We start from the raw sequence: 21,684 nt of genomic DNA, 5'->3' as shown, positions 1-21,684 counted from the left end.
GAAAGATGGAGTGAAAAAGATTTTGTGTGATCGGGGCCTGAACATGCAGGAGGGTGAAAGGAGGGCAAGGAATAGAGTGAATTGGAGCGATGTGGTATACCGGGGTTGACGTGCTGTCAGTGGATTGAATCAAGGCATGTGAAGCGTCTGGGGTAAACCATGGAAAGCTGTGTAGGTATGTATATTTGCGTGTGTGGACGTATGTATATACATGTGTATGGGGGGGGTTGGGCCATTTCTTTCGTCTGTTTCCTTGCGCCACCTCGCAAACGCGGGAGACAGCGACAAAGTATAATAAAAAAAATATAATATATGACATAGGTACAGGTATGAGCCACAGTGTCTTATCATCTTTTTTGTTGATACAAGAATAAGTATGGAAGTTTCATTAGTAGAAGACACTCTAAAGATGCATGCATGCACAAATAGTTTTCCTGTGTACGACTGATGATAAAATGCTTTTTGACAAAGACATTTCAGCTGCTTCATTATGATGGAAGTGAAAAAATAAAGAACAGCACAGAATACTGGACAGAAATGGCACTATTGTACTGTAATTCACAAGATCATTGTAAAAGACTGCAATGTAATTATGTCTTCTATTCTACATCATGAATTATGACAGTGATTCTTCCAGGGCATCAGGAAATAATGATTTGTACTCATTTATGATTTCCACAATTTCATTTCATTGTGTAGTGTCCAAATGTTCAAGCTTACTCTGTAACGTACACAGTATCTCAGAATTTTTTAAAATTTTATCTGCACACCTATTCAGCTTAACATCATGTGGACCATCAGGTTCTTCATCAGCAACCTTTACACATCCGCAACCCACTTTTTCCCTTACATGCCTGTACCATCTTTCCTTTCACTTTCTTCTTTTCTCTCAAAATAGGGCTTTATTGAATTAACATGAATAAATTGTTCTTCTTGTGCCTATCTGGTGTGTTTGCAACATAATTCAGATCTTCTTTCTTTTTTTACTTTCCATGGACCACTATACCTTGCTTTGAGATGGTTACTTTGCATTGGCAGTAAAACACCGTGTCTCTGGGTTAGGACTCTCAGGCTCTGGCATTCTGGTCATACCAGATTTTCATGTCATCTCACTGGCCAGCTCTCACGCTCTCAACAGTCTTCTCATGAAATCACATACATAGCTCAGGAAATTTGGAGAGTCATCACTAACTAACTGCTTTTCCTTCAACATACTCAATGGCCCCCGAACATCATGACCAAAAACAAGCTCAGATGGGCTAAACCCCATTGACTCCTGCGCAGTATCTCTCAAAGCAAACAGAGCTAACGGAGTGACTTTACCCCAATCAGTTTCAAGTTCTTCACAATACCTTCTTAAAGTATTCTTCGTTGTTGATGAGACTGTTTTAAGCTACCTTGACTTTGAGGATGTTATGGAATTGAAAGACTGTTTAATATGAAGTCTTTTCAAAACTTTTTTGAAAATAAGGGAAGTGAAGTTGCTCCCTTGATCTGACTGAATCGTTTCTGGCAATTCTATCCATGTATTATTTCTGGCAATCCTTCCCATGAAAAATATTTAACTAACTTTCTTACAATGTTTTTAGTGAGAATGCTCCTCAGTGGACTTGCTTCTGTAAAGCAGATTGACAAACGCTCAATACTCGGCATATAATTATATCCTCTTTGTGTCTTTGGCAGAGGTCCAACACAATCAATTATGATTTAATAAAGGGCTTGCCAAAAGCTGGAATAGGTTTTAGTGGAGCTGGGTGAATAAGCTGATTTGGTTTGCCTGCTTTCTGGCAAGTTGGACAACTTTTACAAAAATTGGCGACATCTTTTTTAATATCAGGCCAATAAATATGTGTCAGTAGCCTACTTACAGTCTTCCTTATTCCTAGATGTCCAGATAAACTAGAATTGTGGGATAAAGCAGCGATGTTATTCCTATACACCTGAGAAACTGTGATCTGCTTTTTTATCTAATGATCTGATGTAGGAACACTTGGAGGTCTCCATTTTCTCATTAACACCCCACCATGAATATAGAATCCTACTGACTCATCATCCAAGTGGCCCTTTTTCTTTGCTTCATTCCAACCTTCCTTTAAACTGTTATCTTCCAAGTGAAACTTTATCAACTCATCTTTGTTAACTTTGAAATCTGAAAGATAATCCACTTTTAATTCCATTTTGTCACCTAACTTGACATCACACCCCTCCACAAGTAGGTCACCTAACCCTTTATCATTCATATCTCTAACCTGAGTTGTTGTGTTGGTAACAACACAAGCAGGATGGTTTTTTTTTTTTTTTTTTTTTTTTTTTTTTTCCCCGTTGTCTCCCGCGTTTGCGAGGTAGCGCAAAGAAACAGACGAAAGAAATGGCCCAACCCACCCCCATACACATGTATATACATACGTCCACACACGCAAATATACATACCTACACAGCTTTCCATGGTTTACCCCAGACGCTTCACATGCCTTGATTCAATCCACTGACAGCACGTCAACCCCGGTATACCACATCGCTCCAATTCACTCTATTCCTTGCCCTCCTTTCACCCTCCTGCATGTTCAGGCCCCGATCACACAAAATCTTTTTCACTCCATCTTTCCACCTCCAATTTGGTCTCCCTCTTCTCCTCGTTCCCTCCACCTCCGACACATATATCCTCTTGGTCAATCTTTCCTCACTCATTCTCTCCATGTGACCAAACCATTTCAAAACACCCTCTTCTGCTCTCTCAACCACGCTCTTTTTATTTCCACACATCTCTCTTACCCTTACGTTACTTACTCGATCAAACCACCTCACACCACACATTGTCCTCAAACATCTCATTTCCAGCACATCCATCCTCCTGCGCACAACTCTATCCATAGCCCACGCCTCGCAACCATACAAGATTGTTGGAACCACTATTCCTTCAAACATAGCCATTTTTGCTTTCCGAGATAATGTTCTCGACTTCCACACATTCTTCAAGGCTCCCAGGATTTTCGCCCCCTTCCCCCACCCTGTGATCCACTTCCGCTTCCATGGTTCCATCCGCTGCCAGATCCACTCCCAGATATCTAAAACACTTTACTTCCTCCAGTTTTTCTCCATTCAAACTTACCTCCCAATTGACTTGACCCTCAACCCTACTGTACCTAATAACCTTGCTCTTATTCACATTTACTCTTAACTTTCTTCTTTCACACACTTTACCAAACTCAGTCACCAGCTTCTGCAGTTTCTCACATGAATCACCCACCAGCGCTGTATCATCAGCGAACAACAACTGACTCACTTCCCAAGCTCTCTCATCCCCAACAGACTTCATACTTGCCCCTCTTTCCAAAACTCTTGCATTCACCTCCCTAACAACCCCATCCATAAAGAAATTAAACAACCATGGAGACATCACACACCCCTGCCGCAAACCTACATTCACTGAGAACCAATCACTTTCCTCTCTTCCTACACGTACACATGCCTTACATCCTCAATAAAAACTTTTCACTGCTTCTAACAACTTGCCTCCCACACCATATATTCTTAATACCTTCCACAGAGCATCTCTATCAACTCCATCATATGCCTTCTCCAGATCCATAAATGCTACATACAAATCCATTTGCTTTTCTAAGTATTTCTCACATACATTCTTCAAAGCAAACACCTGATCCACACATCCTCTACCACTTCTGAAACCACACTGCTCTTCCCCAATCTGATGCTCTGTACATGCCTTCACCCTCTCAATCAGTACCCTCCCATATAATTTACCAGGAATACTCAACAAACTTATACCTCTGTAATTTGAGCACTCACTCTTATCCCCTTTGCCTTTGTACAATGGCACTATGCACGCATTCTGCCAATCCTCAGGCACCTCACCATGAATCATACATACATTAAATAACCTTACCAACCAGTCAATAATACAGTCACCCCCTTTTTTAATAAATTCCACTGCAATACCATCCAAACCTGCTGCCTTGCCGGCTTTCATCTTCCGCAAAGCTTTTACTACCTCTTCTCTGTTTACCAAATCATTTTCCCTAACCCTCTCACTTTGCACACCACCTCGACCAAAACACCCTATATCTGCCACTCATCAAACATTCAACAAACCTTCAAAATACTCACTCCATCTCCTTCTCACATCACCACTACTTGTTATCACCTCCCCATTTGCACCCTTCACTGAAGTTCCCATTTGCTCCCTTGTCTTATGCACTTTATTTACCTCCTTCCAGAACATCTTTTTATTGTCCCTAAAATTTAATGATACTCTCTCACCCCAACTCTCATTTGCCCTCTTTTTCACCTCTTAGTATTATTTATTAGTATTATTTATTGTTGATAATTTTGTTATTGGTATATTTTACGCATGTGATCGCCATATCTCATGTTAGTGAGGTAGTGCCAGGAACAGATGAAGAAAGGCTGCATTCGCTCGCATTCATTCTCTTGATGTCATGTACATTGCACTAAATCCATAACTCTTTATCCACAGCCGGGCATCACAGACCTTTCCATAGTGTACCCCAGCTGCTTTACATGCCCAGATTCAGTCCAGTGATAGCACATCGACCTCTTTATACCACATTATTCCAATTCAATCCATCCCTTGCACTTTTTTCACCCTCCTGCATGTTTAGGCCCCATCATCTCTTTCATTTTATCCTTCCATCTCAATTTGTTCTGCACTCTCTCCTTGTTACCTTCCCTTCTGGCGACTCATATATTCTCTTTGTTAACCTCTCTTCGCCCTTTCTCTCCACATGTCCAAACCATATCAGCACACCCCTTCTCGGCTTTCTGAATGGTCAAGGAGGTGGAACTGCACTGTATATAAGATCCCACTGAAACCCCGTCGAAATTCAGACTCAGCCGCTGTTGAACACTTATGTGTTCAGATTAGCACAGAATTTTCTAAACTTAACATGTGTCATATATAGGTGCCCTAGTCAGCCATCTGATATTAACACTGTCATGTATGAGAGTTTACAACAAGCAATACAAAATAAAGACTTGATCATTCTGGGGATTTTAATCATCCAGGAATCAACAGGCAAACTATCTCAGGTGTAGAAAGTGAATCTGCCAGACTTATTACCTTTGTTGAAGACGATTTTCTGTGCTGAACCATTACTGAGCTGACAAGGGAAGCTATTACACCTGATTTAGCTCTTGCATCCCAGAAGTTCTTATTTGTTAATACCCATTTTGGAGAACATATAGGTACTTGTGGCCAAAACATTGCCATTATTATTGCCTCAACTTTAAAAGGATGGATTTTTATGGGTTGTGCAACACATTAAAAAGTCTCTCCTTGTTGGTTCATACCTAGAAGAATTATGGGCCAGTTTTAAGCTTCAGTCTATGCATGAACAAGACAAGCATGATAGGAACAATTAACGCAACAACAGGCCTAAATGGTACTTCCCAGATATTATTACAAGATTTGTATGGCACAGGAATAAACTTTTGAAGCCTAAGTAACCAGACAGTGACCCAAATATTGCTGAGAACTATAACACAGTAGTGACTTGAAAAGACTTATCAAACAAGCCAAGACAGAGTACGAAGTGAGTATTGCAAGAGTTAGTAATAGGGTTCCTAAAAGATTTTGTAGATATATAAATGATTAGGAACATGTAAGGAGTGGGGTAGGACCCTTAGTAAATGAGGATGGGAACCATGAAAAGCTGAAAGAACGTGGAATTTTACAACCTTGGAAGAAGAGAAAGGTATATAGTAATTTGTGCTTGGCAACAAATTGAAGGTATAAAGTGAGATGTATTTGATCTGATATCATCTCAACAAAAAAGATACAGAGTAATAAATATACAAGAGTACCATGGAAAATGCTGAAAATAGATTGGACAAAATGTATGGATACCTAGCCAGAAAGCTAGAATGATTATTCAATATGCTACTAAAAGTGCATGAAAATTCACAGAAAAGAAAATGAAAGCCTAACATGTAATTGGAATCAGTTCCAGACTAGATCATTATGTAATACATATGGCAGCGGAGGGGAACAGTTTTATATATCTTACAAGGCGTGGTGAGCACTAGAACTTCCATCTTGAGAAAATCTTGTTGTAGGTGCTTGTAGGTAGGTACACTCTCATTTATCATTACCTGCTTGATGGTGATGTTCAGGAGGGCAGTTACAAAAGATTTTGAAAATTCTTGAGAGAAGAACTACTCTTGATTTAGTTTAGGTCTTTATTATGATTAAAAAGATAATATAAATTTACAAGTACTGAAATATGTCATGCTTAAATATTATATGGATTGCAGGAGGGAGTTTACAAGTTGCATCAGGACACAGCATGATGTACCCTTCCACAACACAGAATCAGCCCCAGGGACCACAACCTAATGCTCAGGTAAAATATACTTTTTTGCTTTTCTTATTATTCTGGCAAATATTGTTTGGGATGGTCAGTCACGTTGATTTTTTGTTTAGCTTGTTTTTACATGAATGTTTGTGTGTTTTTGTTTGTGAGTGATTTACGCAGATGTTTAACACAGGGAGGGAGTCCATATTATGGGAAGTCATCTCTCTATATGACCATACAGTATTTGAATTTTTTGTATTGTCATCATTCACAGATTCATCATTAGTTTTACCCTTCACTCAGTCTTCAGTCTGTTTATTCCCATTAGTGTGTTTCCATTTCCATGGGATGTTTCAAGTGCATAAATGCATGCACATTTTGTTAAGAATTTTTTTTGTGGCAGTAGAGAGCCCCAACCACAGGCTCGCAAAAGGCAGAGATGCCCAATTCCCTGGAGGTAGACTACCTTCCATGTTGCTTATTCATCCACTGTTCTTATAATGTAAAAGTACTTCTCAAGATTTTTTTCAACTTGTTGTCTTCATTAGTTTATTGATATTTCCTTTAGTTGATCTTTCTTTGTTAATTGCAAAAAACTGATCACACTTTACACTGTCAGAGTGATTCAGAAACATGAAAGACGTGTTCATGTTTTATTCCTTCTCTCTTCCAGCATGGAAAGATCCATGATTACTTATTTTTTCCTTTTAATTTAGGTTCCTTTGCTCAGGTACAATCTCTATTGCATTCTGTTGGTCTTTTTCCATTACATTGTGATGTAAGTCTGTTAAGTGAAAGTGAACCAGATCCCAAGTGAATCAAGCTATCAGGTCATTATCTCCCAGAGAGTTAAATGAAGGAAGAAGGCCATTGCATCAGAGGGTTTGTGAAACCCAGGTGAGCCAGGGTAATGGCAACCCAAGTGGCCATAGTTGTAAAACAGTTATCAAGATATTATATCTGTTAGGGCAGAGTGGGAAGAAAGAGTTAACACAGTTTCAAATAGGTGTATTCACAGTTCATAAGAGATTACCTATGTACTTAATGTACTGTAAAGTATGTAAGTTCAATATGGGTGAGAAAAAATGTAATTCTCAGTCCACCTAAGATAATTCATATATTCATACAGACCATGCCTAACTTGAGCCACAAAACAAAATGTATGGCTACGAAGTTGGATGGGTGAATTGCATGGTGACTGGTATCACTGTTGGATATCTTAATGAGTATTGATATGTGCTAAATCAGTGTACACTGGCAATTTATATTACAAGCTTAAAGATAAGCTCAAAATTAATGTAGAATAAAGTAACAAAATTTATGGCATGACACATCACCTCATGCACCACAACTAGAATAGAATGTATAGTAAGCATTACTAATACGCAGGTCATAAAGCTGAGTGATTAGATTAGTTACTTTGTTCCTAAATTGGGGTAATGAAATGACATTTCACTGGAATTGTTAGGCTAAGAAAAATTACTGTTAAGACAGGGTAGTTAGATGACCATCAATGCACTGTATCAAGCAGTATGGAAGGTTACGTAGGAAACTCTAACAACTGAACCAAAAATTACCACTTCAGTTCACTGCTCAATGAATTATCAATTAATGTCAATCTAACTTAGCTAGAATAGGGAATTCTTACATGTGAGCCATCAGTTACTACTTTTACGTACTCAATTAGTAAAAAGTTATCTAATCTAGACAAACGGAAGTGATGTTAGTCTAACTCTTTGAATAGGGAACTCCTGGAGGTGTGTCTACAGGTTTTTACACCCAGAGTGCCACTGGCATTGCCGAGTGGTGCTACAAGAGTGTCAACTCTTTTGCCCTGCCCTGACTGTCTTAGTGTCATAAATTAGGTATGATTAACTATTTTGGCAGAAATGTAATTTTTTTGCAATGAAGAGTTTCCTCTTGTACACTGGTATAAACAAAATGTGATACTAATACCTATACATAAAGCCTGAGGAATATAATAGTATCTGCTTTTCCGCAGTTTCTTTGTGTATGGTTGTGCATCATCCAGTATGTGACTGATTTTCATCACTTGATGTGTTGACTTTTCTGCAAGAGGTCACGAGGTGTTTTATTACTCGTTATTACTGATACTGGAAGTACAGAGAGTTACTTTCCTAAAATTTTGTAATGGGTAAGGGATAACACAAAATAAGATGTATGACTTTGTGGGCCATCAGTGAAAAAAGTTTGAAAACTACTAATCTTTGGTTCTACTGCAGTTCCCTGTACTCATAGTTTTCCTGTAATTGGTGTGATATAGCACGGATATTGTCAGTGGAAGTAATTTGCCTGAAATGGTTTTGTGTAGCATGAGTCAAGTGGTTGAAAGACACAGTTTGGCCGGAAGTCTTCCACATACATATCTGTGTTGATGATTGTGTAAGTAGTGGCTGTCAATGCCACTTTGCATTGGATACAGCCAGATATACTTGGAGACCTGAGGTGGATGCTGAAGACAGGTTTTGGGCATTGCTGGTATCGGCTGGGAGCAAGTGTTCAAGATAGGCAATGCACCATGACAGACCGTTAGATATAGGGTAGCATAGAGGTTAGGCAATGCATCATGACAGACCGTTAGATATAGGGTAGCATAGAGGGTAGTAATCCATAGAGTCAAACAGCAAGTAAACAAATGCCTGTGTGGCAGTGGCTGAAGGCAGTGAGTGACATGCAGCCGCCACAAAAAATTCAAACTCTCCCAAATGAAGTGCACCTGTGATTTATACAAATATAGCAAGGCCATGGTTGTGCTGCTTCCAATCAGCAACCTGGGTTTTTGAATCAATGGCACACTGGCTGACAATTGGTTAAGGTACTGTGTACTAATTTGTATCAGATCAGACTTGTTCCAAAACATAATGGTGTAGATACACTACAAAATCCTTTTATCTCCAAGATTTAAGTATGATACTGGGCACCTATGATGTATGTGGACCACGTGTGATCTTGGTGATAGAAACATGTGAAAACCTCCCATATGATCGTTGATATTATTTAAAGTTTTAGGGAGAAATTTTTGTTGTATGACCAAGATGAGCATTATCTACGAGGTAAAATGATTAGTTTTAAGATATCATGATTAGTTTAAATTCAAGAACATCTGTTTGTATGCATGTCTGTAGGTATCTGATAAATTGTTGTATTTGGTCAGGAGGTAACTATTGTCTCTTTGTACCTGACATAGATCTATATGTTTCTTCAAGTAGAGAGACTGAACTGGTGACATGTGCTTGGATTTGAATCTGTTATATGCTGTAATTTTTTATGTGTTATTGTCCTTTAATTTGAAAGCAATTTTAATTCTAACCAATAGAGAATTTAATTCCTGCATTTTTCATTCTGGTTCGCCATTTCCTGTGCTAGTGAGGTAGTGCCAGGAACAGACAAAGAAAGACCACATTTCACTTTCATTCTCAAGCTGTCATGTGCACTGCCCCAAAACCAAAGCACCCTATTCACAACCAGGTCCCAATAACCTTTCCATGGTTTTATTAAGCCACTTCACATGCCTTGGTTAAGTCTGTTGTCAGCACTTCGCCTCCATGAATACCACATTATTTCATTTCAATCTGCTGTGCATATGTTTTTCACTCATCAACCTCTCTTTACATATTCTCTACATAAACCAAAGTGCTTCAGCACAGCTTCCACTCTCTCTGACACACTCCTCTTATTACCAATTACCATACCTTTTTCTTACCTTTTTATTACTTTCTCAGTCAAACCACCTCACACCACATATTGTCCTCATACATTTCATGTCCAGCACTTCCACCCTTCTCTGCACACAATATGCTTTGGATCCAAACAGTATCATTGAAACTATTATACCTTCAAACATGGTCATTTTAACCCTTTCACTTAATGACCTCTCTTTCTACATATTCCTCAGTGCTTCCAGAACCTTCACCCCATAACCTGCATTAATGACTCACTTCTGCTTCCATTTGCTGCCACTTCCATTCCCAAAGATATGAAACTCTTCACCTCTTCCTAATTTTCTCCATTTATACGCACACCCATCTAACCTCCCCCTCTGCCCCACAAAAATATTTGAAAAATACAGTTTACAGTATCAATGGCTGTTCTGAATGGAAGTTGATCACAAGATGGGTAAGAATTTCAACTCTTTCTGCAGTTTCCTCCTTAACATTACTTCATTTGTAGATAAGCATTAGTTTATGCATTGAATAAGAACCTACTGAAGAGATGAATTTTTATCATATTTTTTCATACATACCAGCTGTTTCCTGCATTCGCAAAGTAGTACCAGAACAGACAAAGATATGGCCACATTCGCTTACATCCATTCTTTAGCTATCTTGTACACTGCACTGAAACCAGAGCCCCTAGCCAAAACCAGGTCAATGAAAAATATAATTTGCCTCATCATTTACCAGTTATACTGTGAATGTTTTGAATTGATGGCAGTTGAGAGCTAAGAATGAGTTCTGTACATATTTATTAATTCAGTCATTCGTTAAGAACCTCCTGAAGAGAGATGTGAAGAAAAGCTGGATGAAGAATATGATTTACCATATAATTCTTCTGAGTGTGAGTTGAATGTTTTTAGCTGGGGGCAGTGTTAGTCTTCTTGGGATCCCAAGCCTGTATATCTATGCAGCACTTCCATTTCTACATCCATTTTCACCATTATTTTTCTTGATTTATGAATTATCATCAGTTATTGAGCTGGGTAAGAACCTACAAAAGAGAACTGTTTTGAAAAAATAAATGAAAAATACAGTTTACCATATCATTCACCAATTAATATTTGAATGGTTTGAAGGGAAGATCTTAGAATACATAAGAATTCCATCTCTGTCAGTCTTTTTCCTGTGAATGTTTCCTGATATGGAAATGATTATTATTTCATGCATTAGGTAATAACCATCTAAAGGGAATTCTGAAAGTTATGATTAACATACACCAACTTTATGTTTTGAGCTGAAAGTTTTGACTGAATTTATCGAGCATTGGTTACAGGTCAAGTATTGGTGGCCACAGCACTAGGTGAAGGTAGCCATGATAGTTTTGAATGCTCAGATCTTTCATTAAGTAGATTTTTGGTTGCCAAATGCTTTATCTGTATAAGAGTACAGGTACACCACTGATTTTCTGGCACTCTTGGTTCCAAAGCCTTGCCGGATTAACCATTTTACCAGAGCAACCATGGTAACATAATAGTAATTCATCAACACACCTCTAACCCACTAATTATACATATCCCATGTTTCTAAAGTATACAATAGACTGCTAGAAAGTTGAATTTAACAAATATTGAATGTTTATTTTTTTTTATTCTGCTTTTTCGGTCTCCCACGTTAGCGAGGTAGCGCAAGGAAACAGACAAAAGAATGGCCCTACCTGCCCACATACACATGTATATATATACACGTCCACACACGCAAATATACATACCTATACATCTCAATGGACACATATATATACACACACACAGACATATACATATATACACATGCACACAATTCATACTGTCTGCCTTTATTTGTTCCCATCGCCACCTCGCCACACATGGAATAACAACCCCCTCCCCCCTCATGTGTGCGAGGTAGCGCTAGGAAAAGACACCAAAGGCCCCATTCGTTCACACTCAGTCTCTAGCTGTCATGTAATAATGCACCGAAACCACAGCTCCCTTTCCACATCCAGGCCCCACAGAACTTTCCATGGTTTACCCCAGATGCTTCACATGCCCTGGTTCAATCCATTGACAGCACGTCAACCCCGGTATACCACATCGTTCCAATTCACTCTATTCCTTGCATGCCTTTCACCCTCCTGCATGTTCAGGCCCCGATCACTCAAAATCTTTTTCACTCCATCTTTCCACATCCAATTTGGTCTCCCACTTCTCCTCGTTCCCTCCACCTCTGACACATATATCCTCTTGGTCAGTCTTTCCTCACACATTCTCTCCATATGTTCAAACCATTTCAACACACCCTCTTCTGCTCTCTTAACCACACCCTTTTTATTTCATATCCTTTCACTACTTAATCGATCAAACCACATCACACCACATTTCATTTCCTACACATCCACCCTCCTCCGTACAACCCCATCTATAGCCTATGCCTCATAACCATATAACATTGTTAGAACTACTATTCCTTCAAACACCCATTTTTGCTCTCAGAGATAATGTTCTTTCCTTCCACACATTCTTTATCACTCCCAGAACCTTTGCCCCCTCCCCCACCCAGTGACTCACTTTCGCTTCCATTATTCCATTATGTGCTAAGTCTACTCCCAGATATCTAAAACACTTCGCTTCCTCCAATTTTTCTCCATTCAAACATACTTCCCAATTAACCTGTTCCTCAACCCTACTGAACCTAATAACCTTGCTCTTACTCACATTTAATCTCAACTCTCTCCTTTCGCACACTTTTCCAACTCAGTCACCAACTACTGAAGTTTCTCTCTCAAATCAACCTCTGAGGCTGTATCATCGGCTAACAACAACTGTCTCTCTTCCAAGGCCCTCTCATCCCCAACAGACTGCATACTTGCCTCTCTCTCCCAAAATCTTGAATTTACCTCCCTAGCCACCCCATCCAAAAACAAAGTAAACAACCATGGAGACATCACACACCCCTGCCGCAAACCGACATTCACTGGGAACCAATCACTTTCCTTTCTTCCTACTGATCTGTACATGCCTTTGCCCTCTCAGTCAGTACCCTCCCATATAATTTCCCAGGAATACCTAGCATACTTATGCCTCAAGTTTGAACACTTTCCTTTATCCCCTTTGCCTTTGTACAATGGCGCTATGCATGCATTCCCCAATCCTCAGGCACTTCACCATGATCCATACATACATTGAATATCCTTGCCAACCAATCAACAACACAGTCACCCCCCTTTTTTTAATATATTTTACTGTAATACCATGCAAACCTGCTGCCTTCCCAGATTTCATCTTCTGCAGAGCTTTCACTACCTCTTCTCTCTTAACCAAACCATTCTCCCTGACCCTCTCACTTCGCACACCACCCAGACTAAAACACCCAATATCTGCCTCTCTGTCATCAAACACATTCACCAAACCTTCAAAATATTCACATCTCTGTCTCACTTCATCACTACCTGTTATTACTTGCCCCCTTCACCAATGTTCCCATTTGTTCTCTTGTCTTACACATGTTGTTAATCTCCTTCCTAAACATCTTTTTATTCTCTTAAAGTTTAATGATACTCTCTCACCCCAACTCTCATTTGCCCTCTCCTTTAACCCTTGCACCCTTCTCTTGACCCCCTGCTGCTTTCTCTTTTACATCTCCCAGTCATTTGCCCTCCTTCCTTGCAATTATCGTCCAAGCACCTCTTTTCTCTTTCACTAACAACTTTTCTTCTTCATCCCACCACTCAATACCCTTTTTAGTCTGCCCACCTCCTACCTTTCTCATGCCACGTGCATCTTTTGTGCAAGCCATCACTGCTTCCCTAAATACATCCCATTCCTCACTCATTCCCCTCTCGTAATTTGCTTTCACCTTTTGCCGTTCTACACCCAGTCTAACCTGGTATTTCCTCACACAAGTCTCCTTTCCAAGCTCTCTCACTCTCATCACTCTCTGCTCTCCAACATTCTCTCTTCTTTTTTGAAAACCTTTACAAATCTTCACCTTCGCTTCCACAAGATAGTGTGTTGGGGGACTGGCTTATACTACCCAGCAGAAAAACAATTTTGAGAGTGTGTACACCTCAGCTACATTGAAAGGGTAAAGGACTGTAATGATCCCAAAATAATGCGTTTGTAGAGCATTTTGATTTGAGAGAGTATAAAAGCTAATACAACTGACAAAGAAAAACAATTGATATGTAGAGTCCATTATTTCATGGCATACAGCAGTGGCACATCCAGTCATTTCCACTGGTTCCTTAACACTTAATGAGATTAGGTTTGAAATTTTTTAAAGATTTTATTAAGATGTCTGTCTGTATGTTGTCACAGTAATGCCTGGATTTTTTTATGTTAGTTTTATGAGTGACATCTGTAATTCTCAAACCTCACACTCTGAATGATAGTACAGGTTGAGCATCCCTAATCCAAAATCTGAAATGCCCCCAAATTCAAAAGTTTTAGAGCGGCAACTTGACATTACAAGTGGAAAATTCCACACCTGACCTTACTTGCCCATGCTGGGCTCTGACGTTCTGTTGGCACCAGTTTGTTACAGACCATTGTCACCGTGAGACCTACATGCATTACTTACTGTGTTTTTTGCTTATTCTCTGCTCTATGTGAATAAATGTAAGAAAATGATTGCGTATCAGTCGCATATGAATTCAATCAGGAATTAAGGTGATGTCAAACAACCACAGATTGTCCACATGGGCAGCTGACATTGTGATGCTTAGTGTTCTGATGGTTCACTGTTACACAAACCTTATTTCATGCTCAAAATTATTAGAAATATTGTATACTTTGCCTTCAGGCTATCTGTAAAAGTTGTATATGAAACATAAATGGATTTTTTGTTTAGACCTGCTCCCCATCCCAAGGATATCTCATTATCTGTTATCCATCATGCCACATGTGGAAAAAAGGATGGTATGGAAACAAATGGGTTAGATCTGAGACATAACTCAATGTTTTGACCATTCAGTAGTCTTCCTCTGGAGATACTGACTCCAGCATTCAGTAGGACTATGTTCCCAGCAAGTGCTGCTTTCTGATTGGATCACTTGTCCTGCTGCCTCCACCTGTTCACAGCAATCTCTACAGCCTGAAGTGACCAGCAGATGAACCCAGACCTTGTGTTAACATTCTTAATCCCTTCCTCTAGGTAAGCTCTCATACTATAAACTGGCGACACCAGGGCAACTACAGGCAAGTGACATGCTGTTTAGTGGTAGCGTGAAAGCTAACCTAGAGGAAGTGATTAAGAACAATCTTAACACAAGGTCAGGGTTCATCTGCTGGTCGTGTCAGGTTGTAGAGATTGCTGTGAATATATGGAAGTAACAAGACAAGCAATCCAACCAGAGAGCAACATGCCAAGGTGTCCGACTGGGTGACCATCACTTGCTGGGGAACACAGTCCCACCAATTACTGGAATCAGTATCTTCTGAGGAAGACCATTGTTTCCATACCATCCTGTTTTCCACATTTGTCATGATGGATAATAGATAATTAGATATTTTGGGGATGGGACACAAGTCTAAATACAAAATCCATTTATGTTTCATATACAACTTATACACATAGCCTGAATGTAATGTATGAAATATCTTTTACAATTTTGCACATGAAACAAAGTTTGTGTAACATTGAAAGTGTCACAATGTCAGTTGCCCATATGGACAATCTGTGGTTGTTTGGCATCATCTTCATTCCTGACTCTGAAATTTGTGTGCTACTGGTGCTTTTGGTGGAACCAATCCCATGGGGAACAACTCATGTGTTTGGAATTTAAATGAATGTTTTTGGAAAAACTTTTTATATATATCAACTAACGCTTTTGTTTATATGCATCACTATGAGCATTTACAATTTTGTATCATCCAATAATGAAAGGCAACTAGCCCTCTTTTATTCTTTGACTGTTTAAGCGACAGTGATAGGTATGACTATCACAGGTACAGTGAAGTTAATTTGTCATCTTTGAGGATTGCCTTGAATTAAGGAAATTCCTGAGTTAAGTGTTGCATCTTTAGAGGACCAAAGGACTTGAGGAGTATAACTTAGATACCACCGTAATATCAGATTTATTGGCACATCTGTTTGTGATTTTGGTTCATCAAAATCCTTATTATACAGTGAGTAGAAAAAGATATTTGAAATGTACGTGGATTCCCCTCACCAGTTGTATAGCATTATATGTGTGGAGGTAAGTGGTAAGCCTTTGCTATATCCTTCAGGTGCTCAGGTTAACTTATTAATTTCACTCTTAACATGCCTCATACTGTCCAAATTACGTTCTAATTAAACAATCTGATCAAATATGAATATCACAAAATTTGTAGCATTCATGGAAAGTGTGAAATGGGTATTCGTACTCTCTTGTTTAGTGTTCTTTTATTATATTATCAAAATCACTGTATTGTCAATGCAGTATTGAATAAAGGACTTCAGATTTTACTGCTGTTGAATAAATCAGTGTAGGTAAATATTTTATTTAGATATTATTAAATTTACAGGTTATAAGCTCCATGATAACTCTCATATTGTATCCCTGTTACCTTTATTGATAAAATCTGAGTTTTGCTAATGATAGGAAAATGAAGGATGTACTCTGCTGAAATTTACATCAAATATCATGTGCACTTACTCACTAGGAAAATGAAGGATGTACTCTGCTGAAATTTACATTAAATATCATGTGCACTTACTCACTGTTTCCTGACAGAGTCCAAAAGGCTTATCAGCATTAGATGTGTATATTGTCTTTGGCTTTGCTCATTTTACTTTTACCCTTTAGTAAAGCATCCCTGGTGTGAGCTTTAGATATGTAGATGAATGTAATCTACCATAGCTTGATATTTTTAAGTAATATGCTTCAGATTTTCGATTCCCTTTATGCCTGTCCATATACAGCATTACATCTTAGATATCAGCTTTTTATCTATACACAGACTGAATGGTAAGATAGTTGGATGGTATAAAAGTACCAGATGCAAGCAAAACACCATTGAATTTTGGAAAAGAAACATAAAAGATGTAGGAGTGAATGTCGTAGATGACTTGATCTTCACAGACTCAGACAAAACTCATTGCCTTTTTAGAGACAAGATTGTGAGGTAGTTTGTGAACCCTCAAGGTGACAGAGGTGAGATCATTTATATTACACTTCAAAAGAATATAAATCCTCATGGGGGAATACTACATTAACATTCCCTTTTAAGGTGGATGAAATTTGGGCAAGAAAATATTTATAAAATACTCAAGAGCTTGTTTAACATTAAAACTACAGGAATCAAATGAAATACATCAGACGCTGTTCTCAAGAATGCTGGTGGAAGCTATATATATATATATTGTTATTTATATGTGGAAAATTGTAAAGGGCATGTGTTTCAATCAGTCCAAAATCTTCTTACCCCTTGGGTATGACGTTTTTGCGTGGAGGAAAAGGCAGATTAGTGCTAGTGGGATAGGGAAGTGATTTATGGTGTTTTTTACCAACTTTGCACTGTGGAAATTGGCAGTCAATAAAACATCTCAAAAAATAATTCTTTTGAAGACCAAAAAATGATTCTTTTAAAGCACTGCACATCATTGTGGATATGTTTACATCAGTTGAAATATATATCATGAAATATATATCATAGGGTGGGGAAGGGGCGAAAATTCTGGGAGCGTTGAAGAATGTTTGGAAGTCAAAAGCATTATCTCGGAAAGCAAAAATGGGTATGTTTGAAGGAATAGTGGTTCCAACAATGTTTATGGTTGCGAGGTGTGGGCTATGGATAGAGTTGTGCGGAGGAGGGTGGATGTGCTGGAAATGAGATGTTTGAGGACAATATGTGGTGTGAGGTGGTTTGATCGAGTAAGTAATAATAGGGTAAGAGAGATGTGTGTTAATAAAAAGAGTGTGGTTGAGAGAGCAGAAGAGGGCGTTTTGAAATGGTTTAGGTCACATGTAGAGAATGAATGAGGAAAGATTGACCAAGAGGATATATGTGTCAGAGGTGGAAGGAACGAGAAGTGGGAGACCAAATTGGAGGTGGAAAGATGGAGTGAAAAGGATTTTGAGTGATCGGGGCCTGAACATGCAGGAAGGTCAAAGGCATGCAAGGAATAGAGTGAATTGGAACGATGTGGTATACCGGGGTCGACGTGCTGTCAATGGATTGAAGCAGGGCATGTGAAGCGTCTGGGGTAAACCATGGAAAGTTCTGTGGGGCCTGGATGTGGAAAGGGAGCTGTGGTTTCGGTGCATTATTACATGACAGCTAGAGACTGAGTGGGAACGAATGTGGCCTTTGTTGTCTTTTCCTAGCGCTACCTCACACACATGAAGGGGGAGGGGGTTGTTATTTCATGTGTGGCGGGGTGGCGATGGGAATAAATAAAGGCAGATAGTATGAATTATGCACAAGTGTATATATGTATATGTCTGTGTGTATATATATGTGTACATTGAGATGTATAGGTATGTATATTTGCGTGTGTGGACGTGTATGTATATACATGTGTATGGGGGTGGGTTGGGCCCATTCTTTGGTCTGTTTCCTTGCGCTACCTCGCTAACACGGGAGACAGCAACAAAGCAAGATAATAATGATCATGATAATAATAACATGTTAAGTGGTTCATAATTAAAATGAATTTATGTGATAGTGAAAAACTACATTACCATTGTGGGATGACACTTTTCAGCCTCAAAGTGATGTGTTTACAGTCATTACATCAGCTGCAGAGTGCCTTTTATTGTGTTCATAGCATGTTAAGTCTTTTACATTAATAATGAGTAGAATTATGTTTTATGTGCTCATCATAGCAAATCTAGCTCTTCTTTTTGGTCTTCATGAGAAATTGATTAATTGAATGGTGTTTAATAGAAATTGATGTACAAAACCTTTATATTTTGTAAAGTTGCATTGGTTTCCATTGTGCTAGGTTGGCACAAACTTCTTTTAAGAGTTTGCTGTACACCATTTGGTGTGCCATTGGCTTTCATTTGACCTCTAAGACATCTGTGTTATTGTAGGGAGCTTTAGAATTGCTAACAAAAAATTTAAAATACGACTTGTCTTTTACTGTAACAAATAAAGTGTTGAAAAGAGGGAAAAAATAGATACCTACCTTGTAATAAAAAACATACAAATCCAGGGAAAAGATAGATTTAAAGCTGTGTAACAGTGTCTTTCACAACTAATTGACCATAATGATATTCATAGAGCTGTTCAGGAAAAGAGAGAGCTGATATTATACATTTTTTTTTTTTTTTTTTTTTTTTTGCTTTGTCGCTGTCTCCCGCGTTTGCGAGGTAGCGCAAGGAAACAGACGAAAGAAATGGCCCAACCCACCCCCATACACATGTATATACATACGTCCACACACGCAAATATACATACCTACACAGTTTTCCATGGTTTACCCCAGACGCTTCACATGCCCTGATTCAATCCACTGACAGCACGTCAACCCCGGTATACCACATCGCTCCAATTCACTCTATTCCTTGCCCTCCTTTCACCCTCCTGCATGTTCAGGCCCCGATCACACAAAATCTTTTTCACTCCATCTTTCCACCTCCAATTTGGTCTCCCTCTTCTCCTCGTTCCCTCCACCTCCGACACATTTATCCTCTTGGTCAATCTTTCCTCACTCATTCTCTTCATGTGCCCAAACCATTTCAAAACACCCTCTTCTGCTCTCTCAACCACGCTCTTTTTATTTCCACACATCTCTCTTACCCTTACGTTACTTACTCGATCAAACCACCTCACACCACACATTGTCCTCAAACATCTCATTTCCAGCACATCCATCCTCCTGCGCACCACTCTATCCATAGCCCACGCCTCGCAACCATACAACATTGTTGGAACCACTATTCCTTCAAACATACTCATTTTTGCTTTCCGAGATAATGTTCTCGACTTCCACACATTCTTCAAGGCTCCCAGAATTTTCGCCCCCTCCCCCATCGTATGATCCACTTCCGCTTCCATGGTTCCATCCGCTGCCAGATCCACTCCCAGATATCTAAAACACTTTACTTCCACCAGTTTTTCTCCATTCAAACTCACCTCCCAATTGACTTGACCCTCAACCCTACTGTACCTAATAACCTTGCTCTTATTCACATTTACTCTTAACTTTCTTCTTTCACACACTTTACCAAACTCAGTCACCAGCTTCTGCAGTTTCTCACATGAATCAGCCACCAGCGCTGTATCATCAGCGAACAACAACTGACTCACTTCCCAAGCTCTCTCATCCCCAACAGACTTCATACTTGCCCCTCTTTCCAAAACTCTTGCATTCACCTCCCTAACAACCCCATCCATAAACAAATTAAACAACCATGGAGACATCACACACCCCTGCCGCAAACCTACATTCACTGAGAACCAATCACTTTCCTCTCTTCCTACACGTACACATGCCTTACATCCTCGATAAAAACTTTTCACTGCTTCTAACAACTTGCCTCCCACACCATATATTCTTAATACCTTCCACAGAGCATCTCTATCAACTCTATCATATGCCTTCTCCAGATCCATAAATGCTACATACAAATCCATTTGCTTTTCTAAGTATTTCTCACATACATTCTTCAAAGCAAACACCTGATCCACACATCCTCTACCACTTATGAAACCACACTGCTCTTCCCCAATCTGATGCTCTGTACATGCCTTCACCCTCTCAATCAATACCCTCCCATATAATTTACCAGGAATACTCAACAAACTTATACCTCTGTAATTTGAGCACTCACTCTTATCCCCTTTGCCTTTGTACAATGGCACTATGCACGCATTCCGCCAATCCTCAGGCACCTCACCATGAGTCATACATACATTAAATAACCTTACCAACCAGTCAACAATACAGTCACCCCCTTTTTTAATAAATTCCACTGCAATACCATCCAAACCTGCTGCCTTGCCGGCTTTCATCTTCCGCAAAGCTTTTACTACCTCTTCTCTGTTTACCAAATCATTTTCCCTAACCCTCTCACTTTGCACACCACCTCGACCAAAACACCCTATATCTGCCACTCTATCATCAAACACATTCAACAAACCTTCAAAATACTCACTCCATCTCCTTCTCACATCACCACTACTTGTTATCACCTCCCCATTCGCGCCCTTCACTGAAGTTCCCATTTGCTCCCTTGTCTTACGCACTTTATTTACCTCCTTCCAGAACATCTTTTTATTCTCCCTAAAATTTAATGATACTCTCTCACCCCAACTCTCATTTGCCCTTTTTTTCACCTCTTGCACCTTTCTCTTGACCTCCTGTCTCTTTCTTTTATACATCTCCCACTCAATTGCATTTTTTCCCTGCAAAAATCGTCCAGATGCCTCTCTCTTCTCTTTCACTAATACTCTTACTTCTTCATCCCACCACTCACTACCCTTTCTAATCAACCCATCTCCCACTCTTCTCATGCCACAAGCATCTTTTGTGCAATCCATCAATGCTTCCCTAAATACATCCCATTCCTCCCCCACTCCCCTTACTTCCATATGCACCTGGGCATGAGAAGAAAGATCATGAGAGGCAAGTGTTTTGGGAGCAGCTGAATGAGTGTGTTAGTGGTTTTGATGCACGAGACCGGGTTATAGTGATGGGTGATTTGAATGCAAAGGTGAGTAATGTGGCAG

The 21,684-nt window shown here is 39.4% G+C and overlaps 1 protein-coding gene across 1 annotated transcript in view; it reads left to right on the top strand.

Annotated features, from left to right (window-relative positions):
- The window catches only part of LOC139757009 (uncharacterized), a 438,069-nt gene that overhangs the window by 59,792 nt on the left and 356,593 nt on the right, over positions 1–21,684 (top strand). Inside the window, 1 exon segment of the mRNA XM_071677374.1 lies at positions 6,292–6,380. Coding sequence (XP_071533475.1) covers positions 6,292–6,380 — 89 coding nt within the window.

Source organism: Panulirus ornatus, chromosome 1 (assembly GCF_036320965.1).
Source record: "Panulirus ornatus isolate Po-2019 chromosome 1, ASM3632096v1, whole genome shotgun sequence".
NCBI classification, from domain to species: domain Eukaryota; kingdom Metazoa; phylum Arthropoda; class Malacostraca; order Decapoda; family Palinuridae; genus Panulirus; species Panulirus ornatus.
Note: the sequence above shows the minus strand (reverse complement) of the source record. Positions and strands in the feature narration are given on the sequence as shown.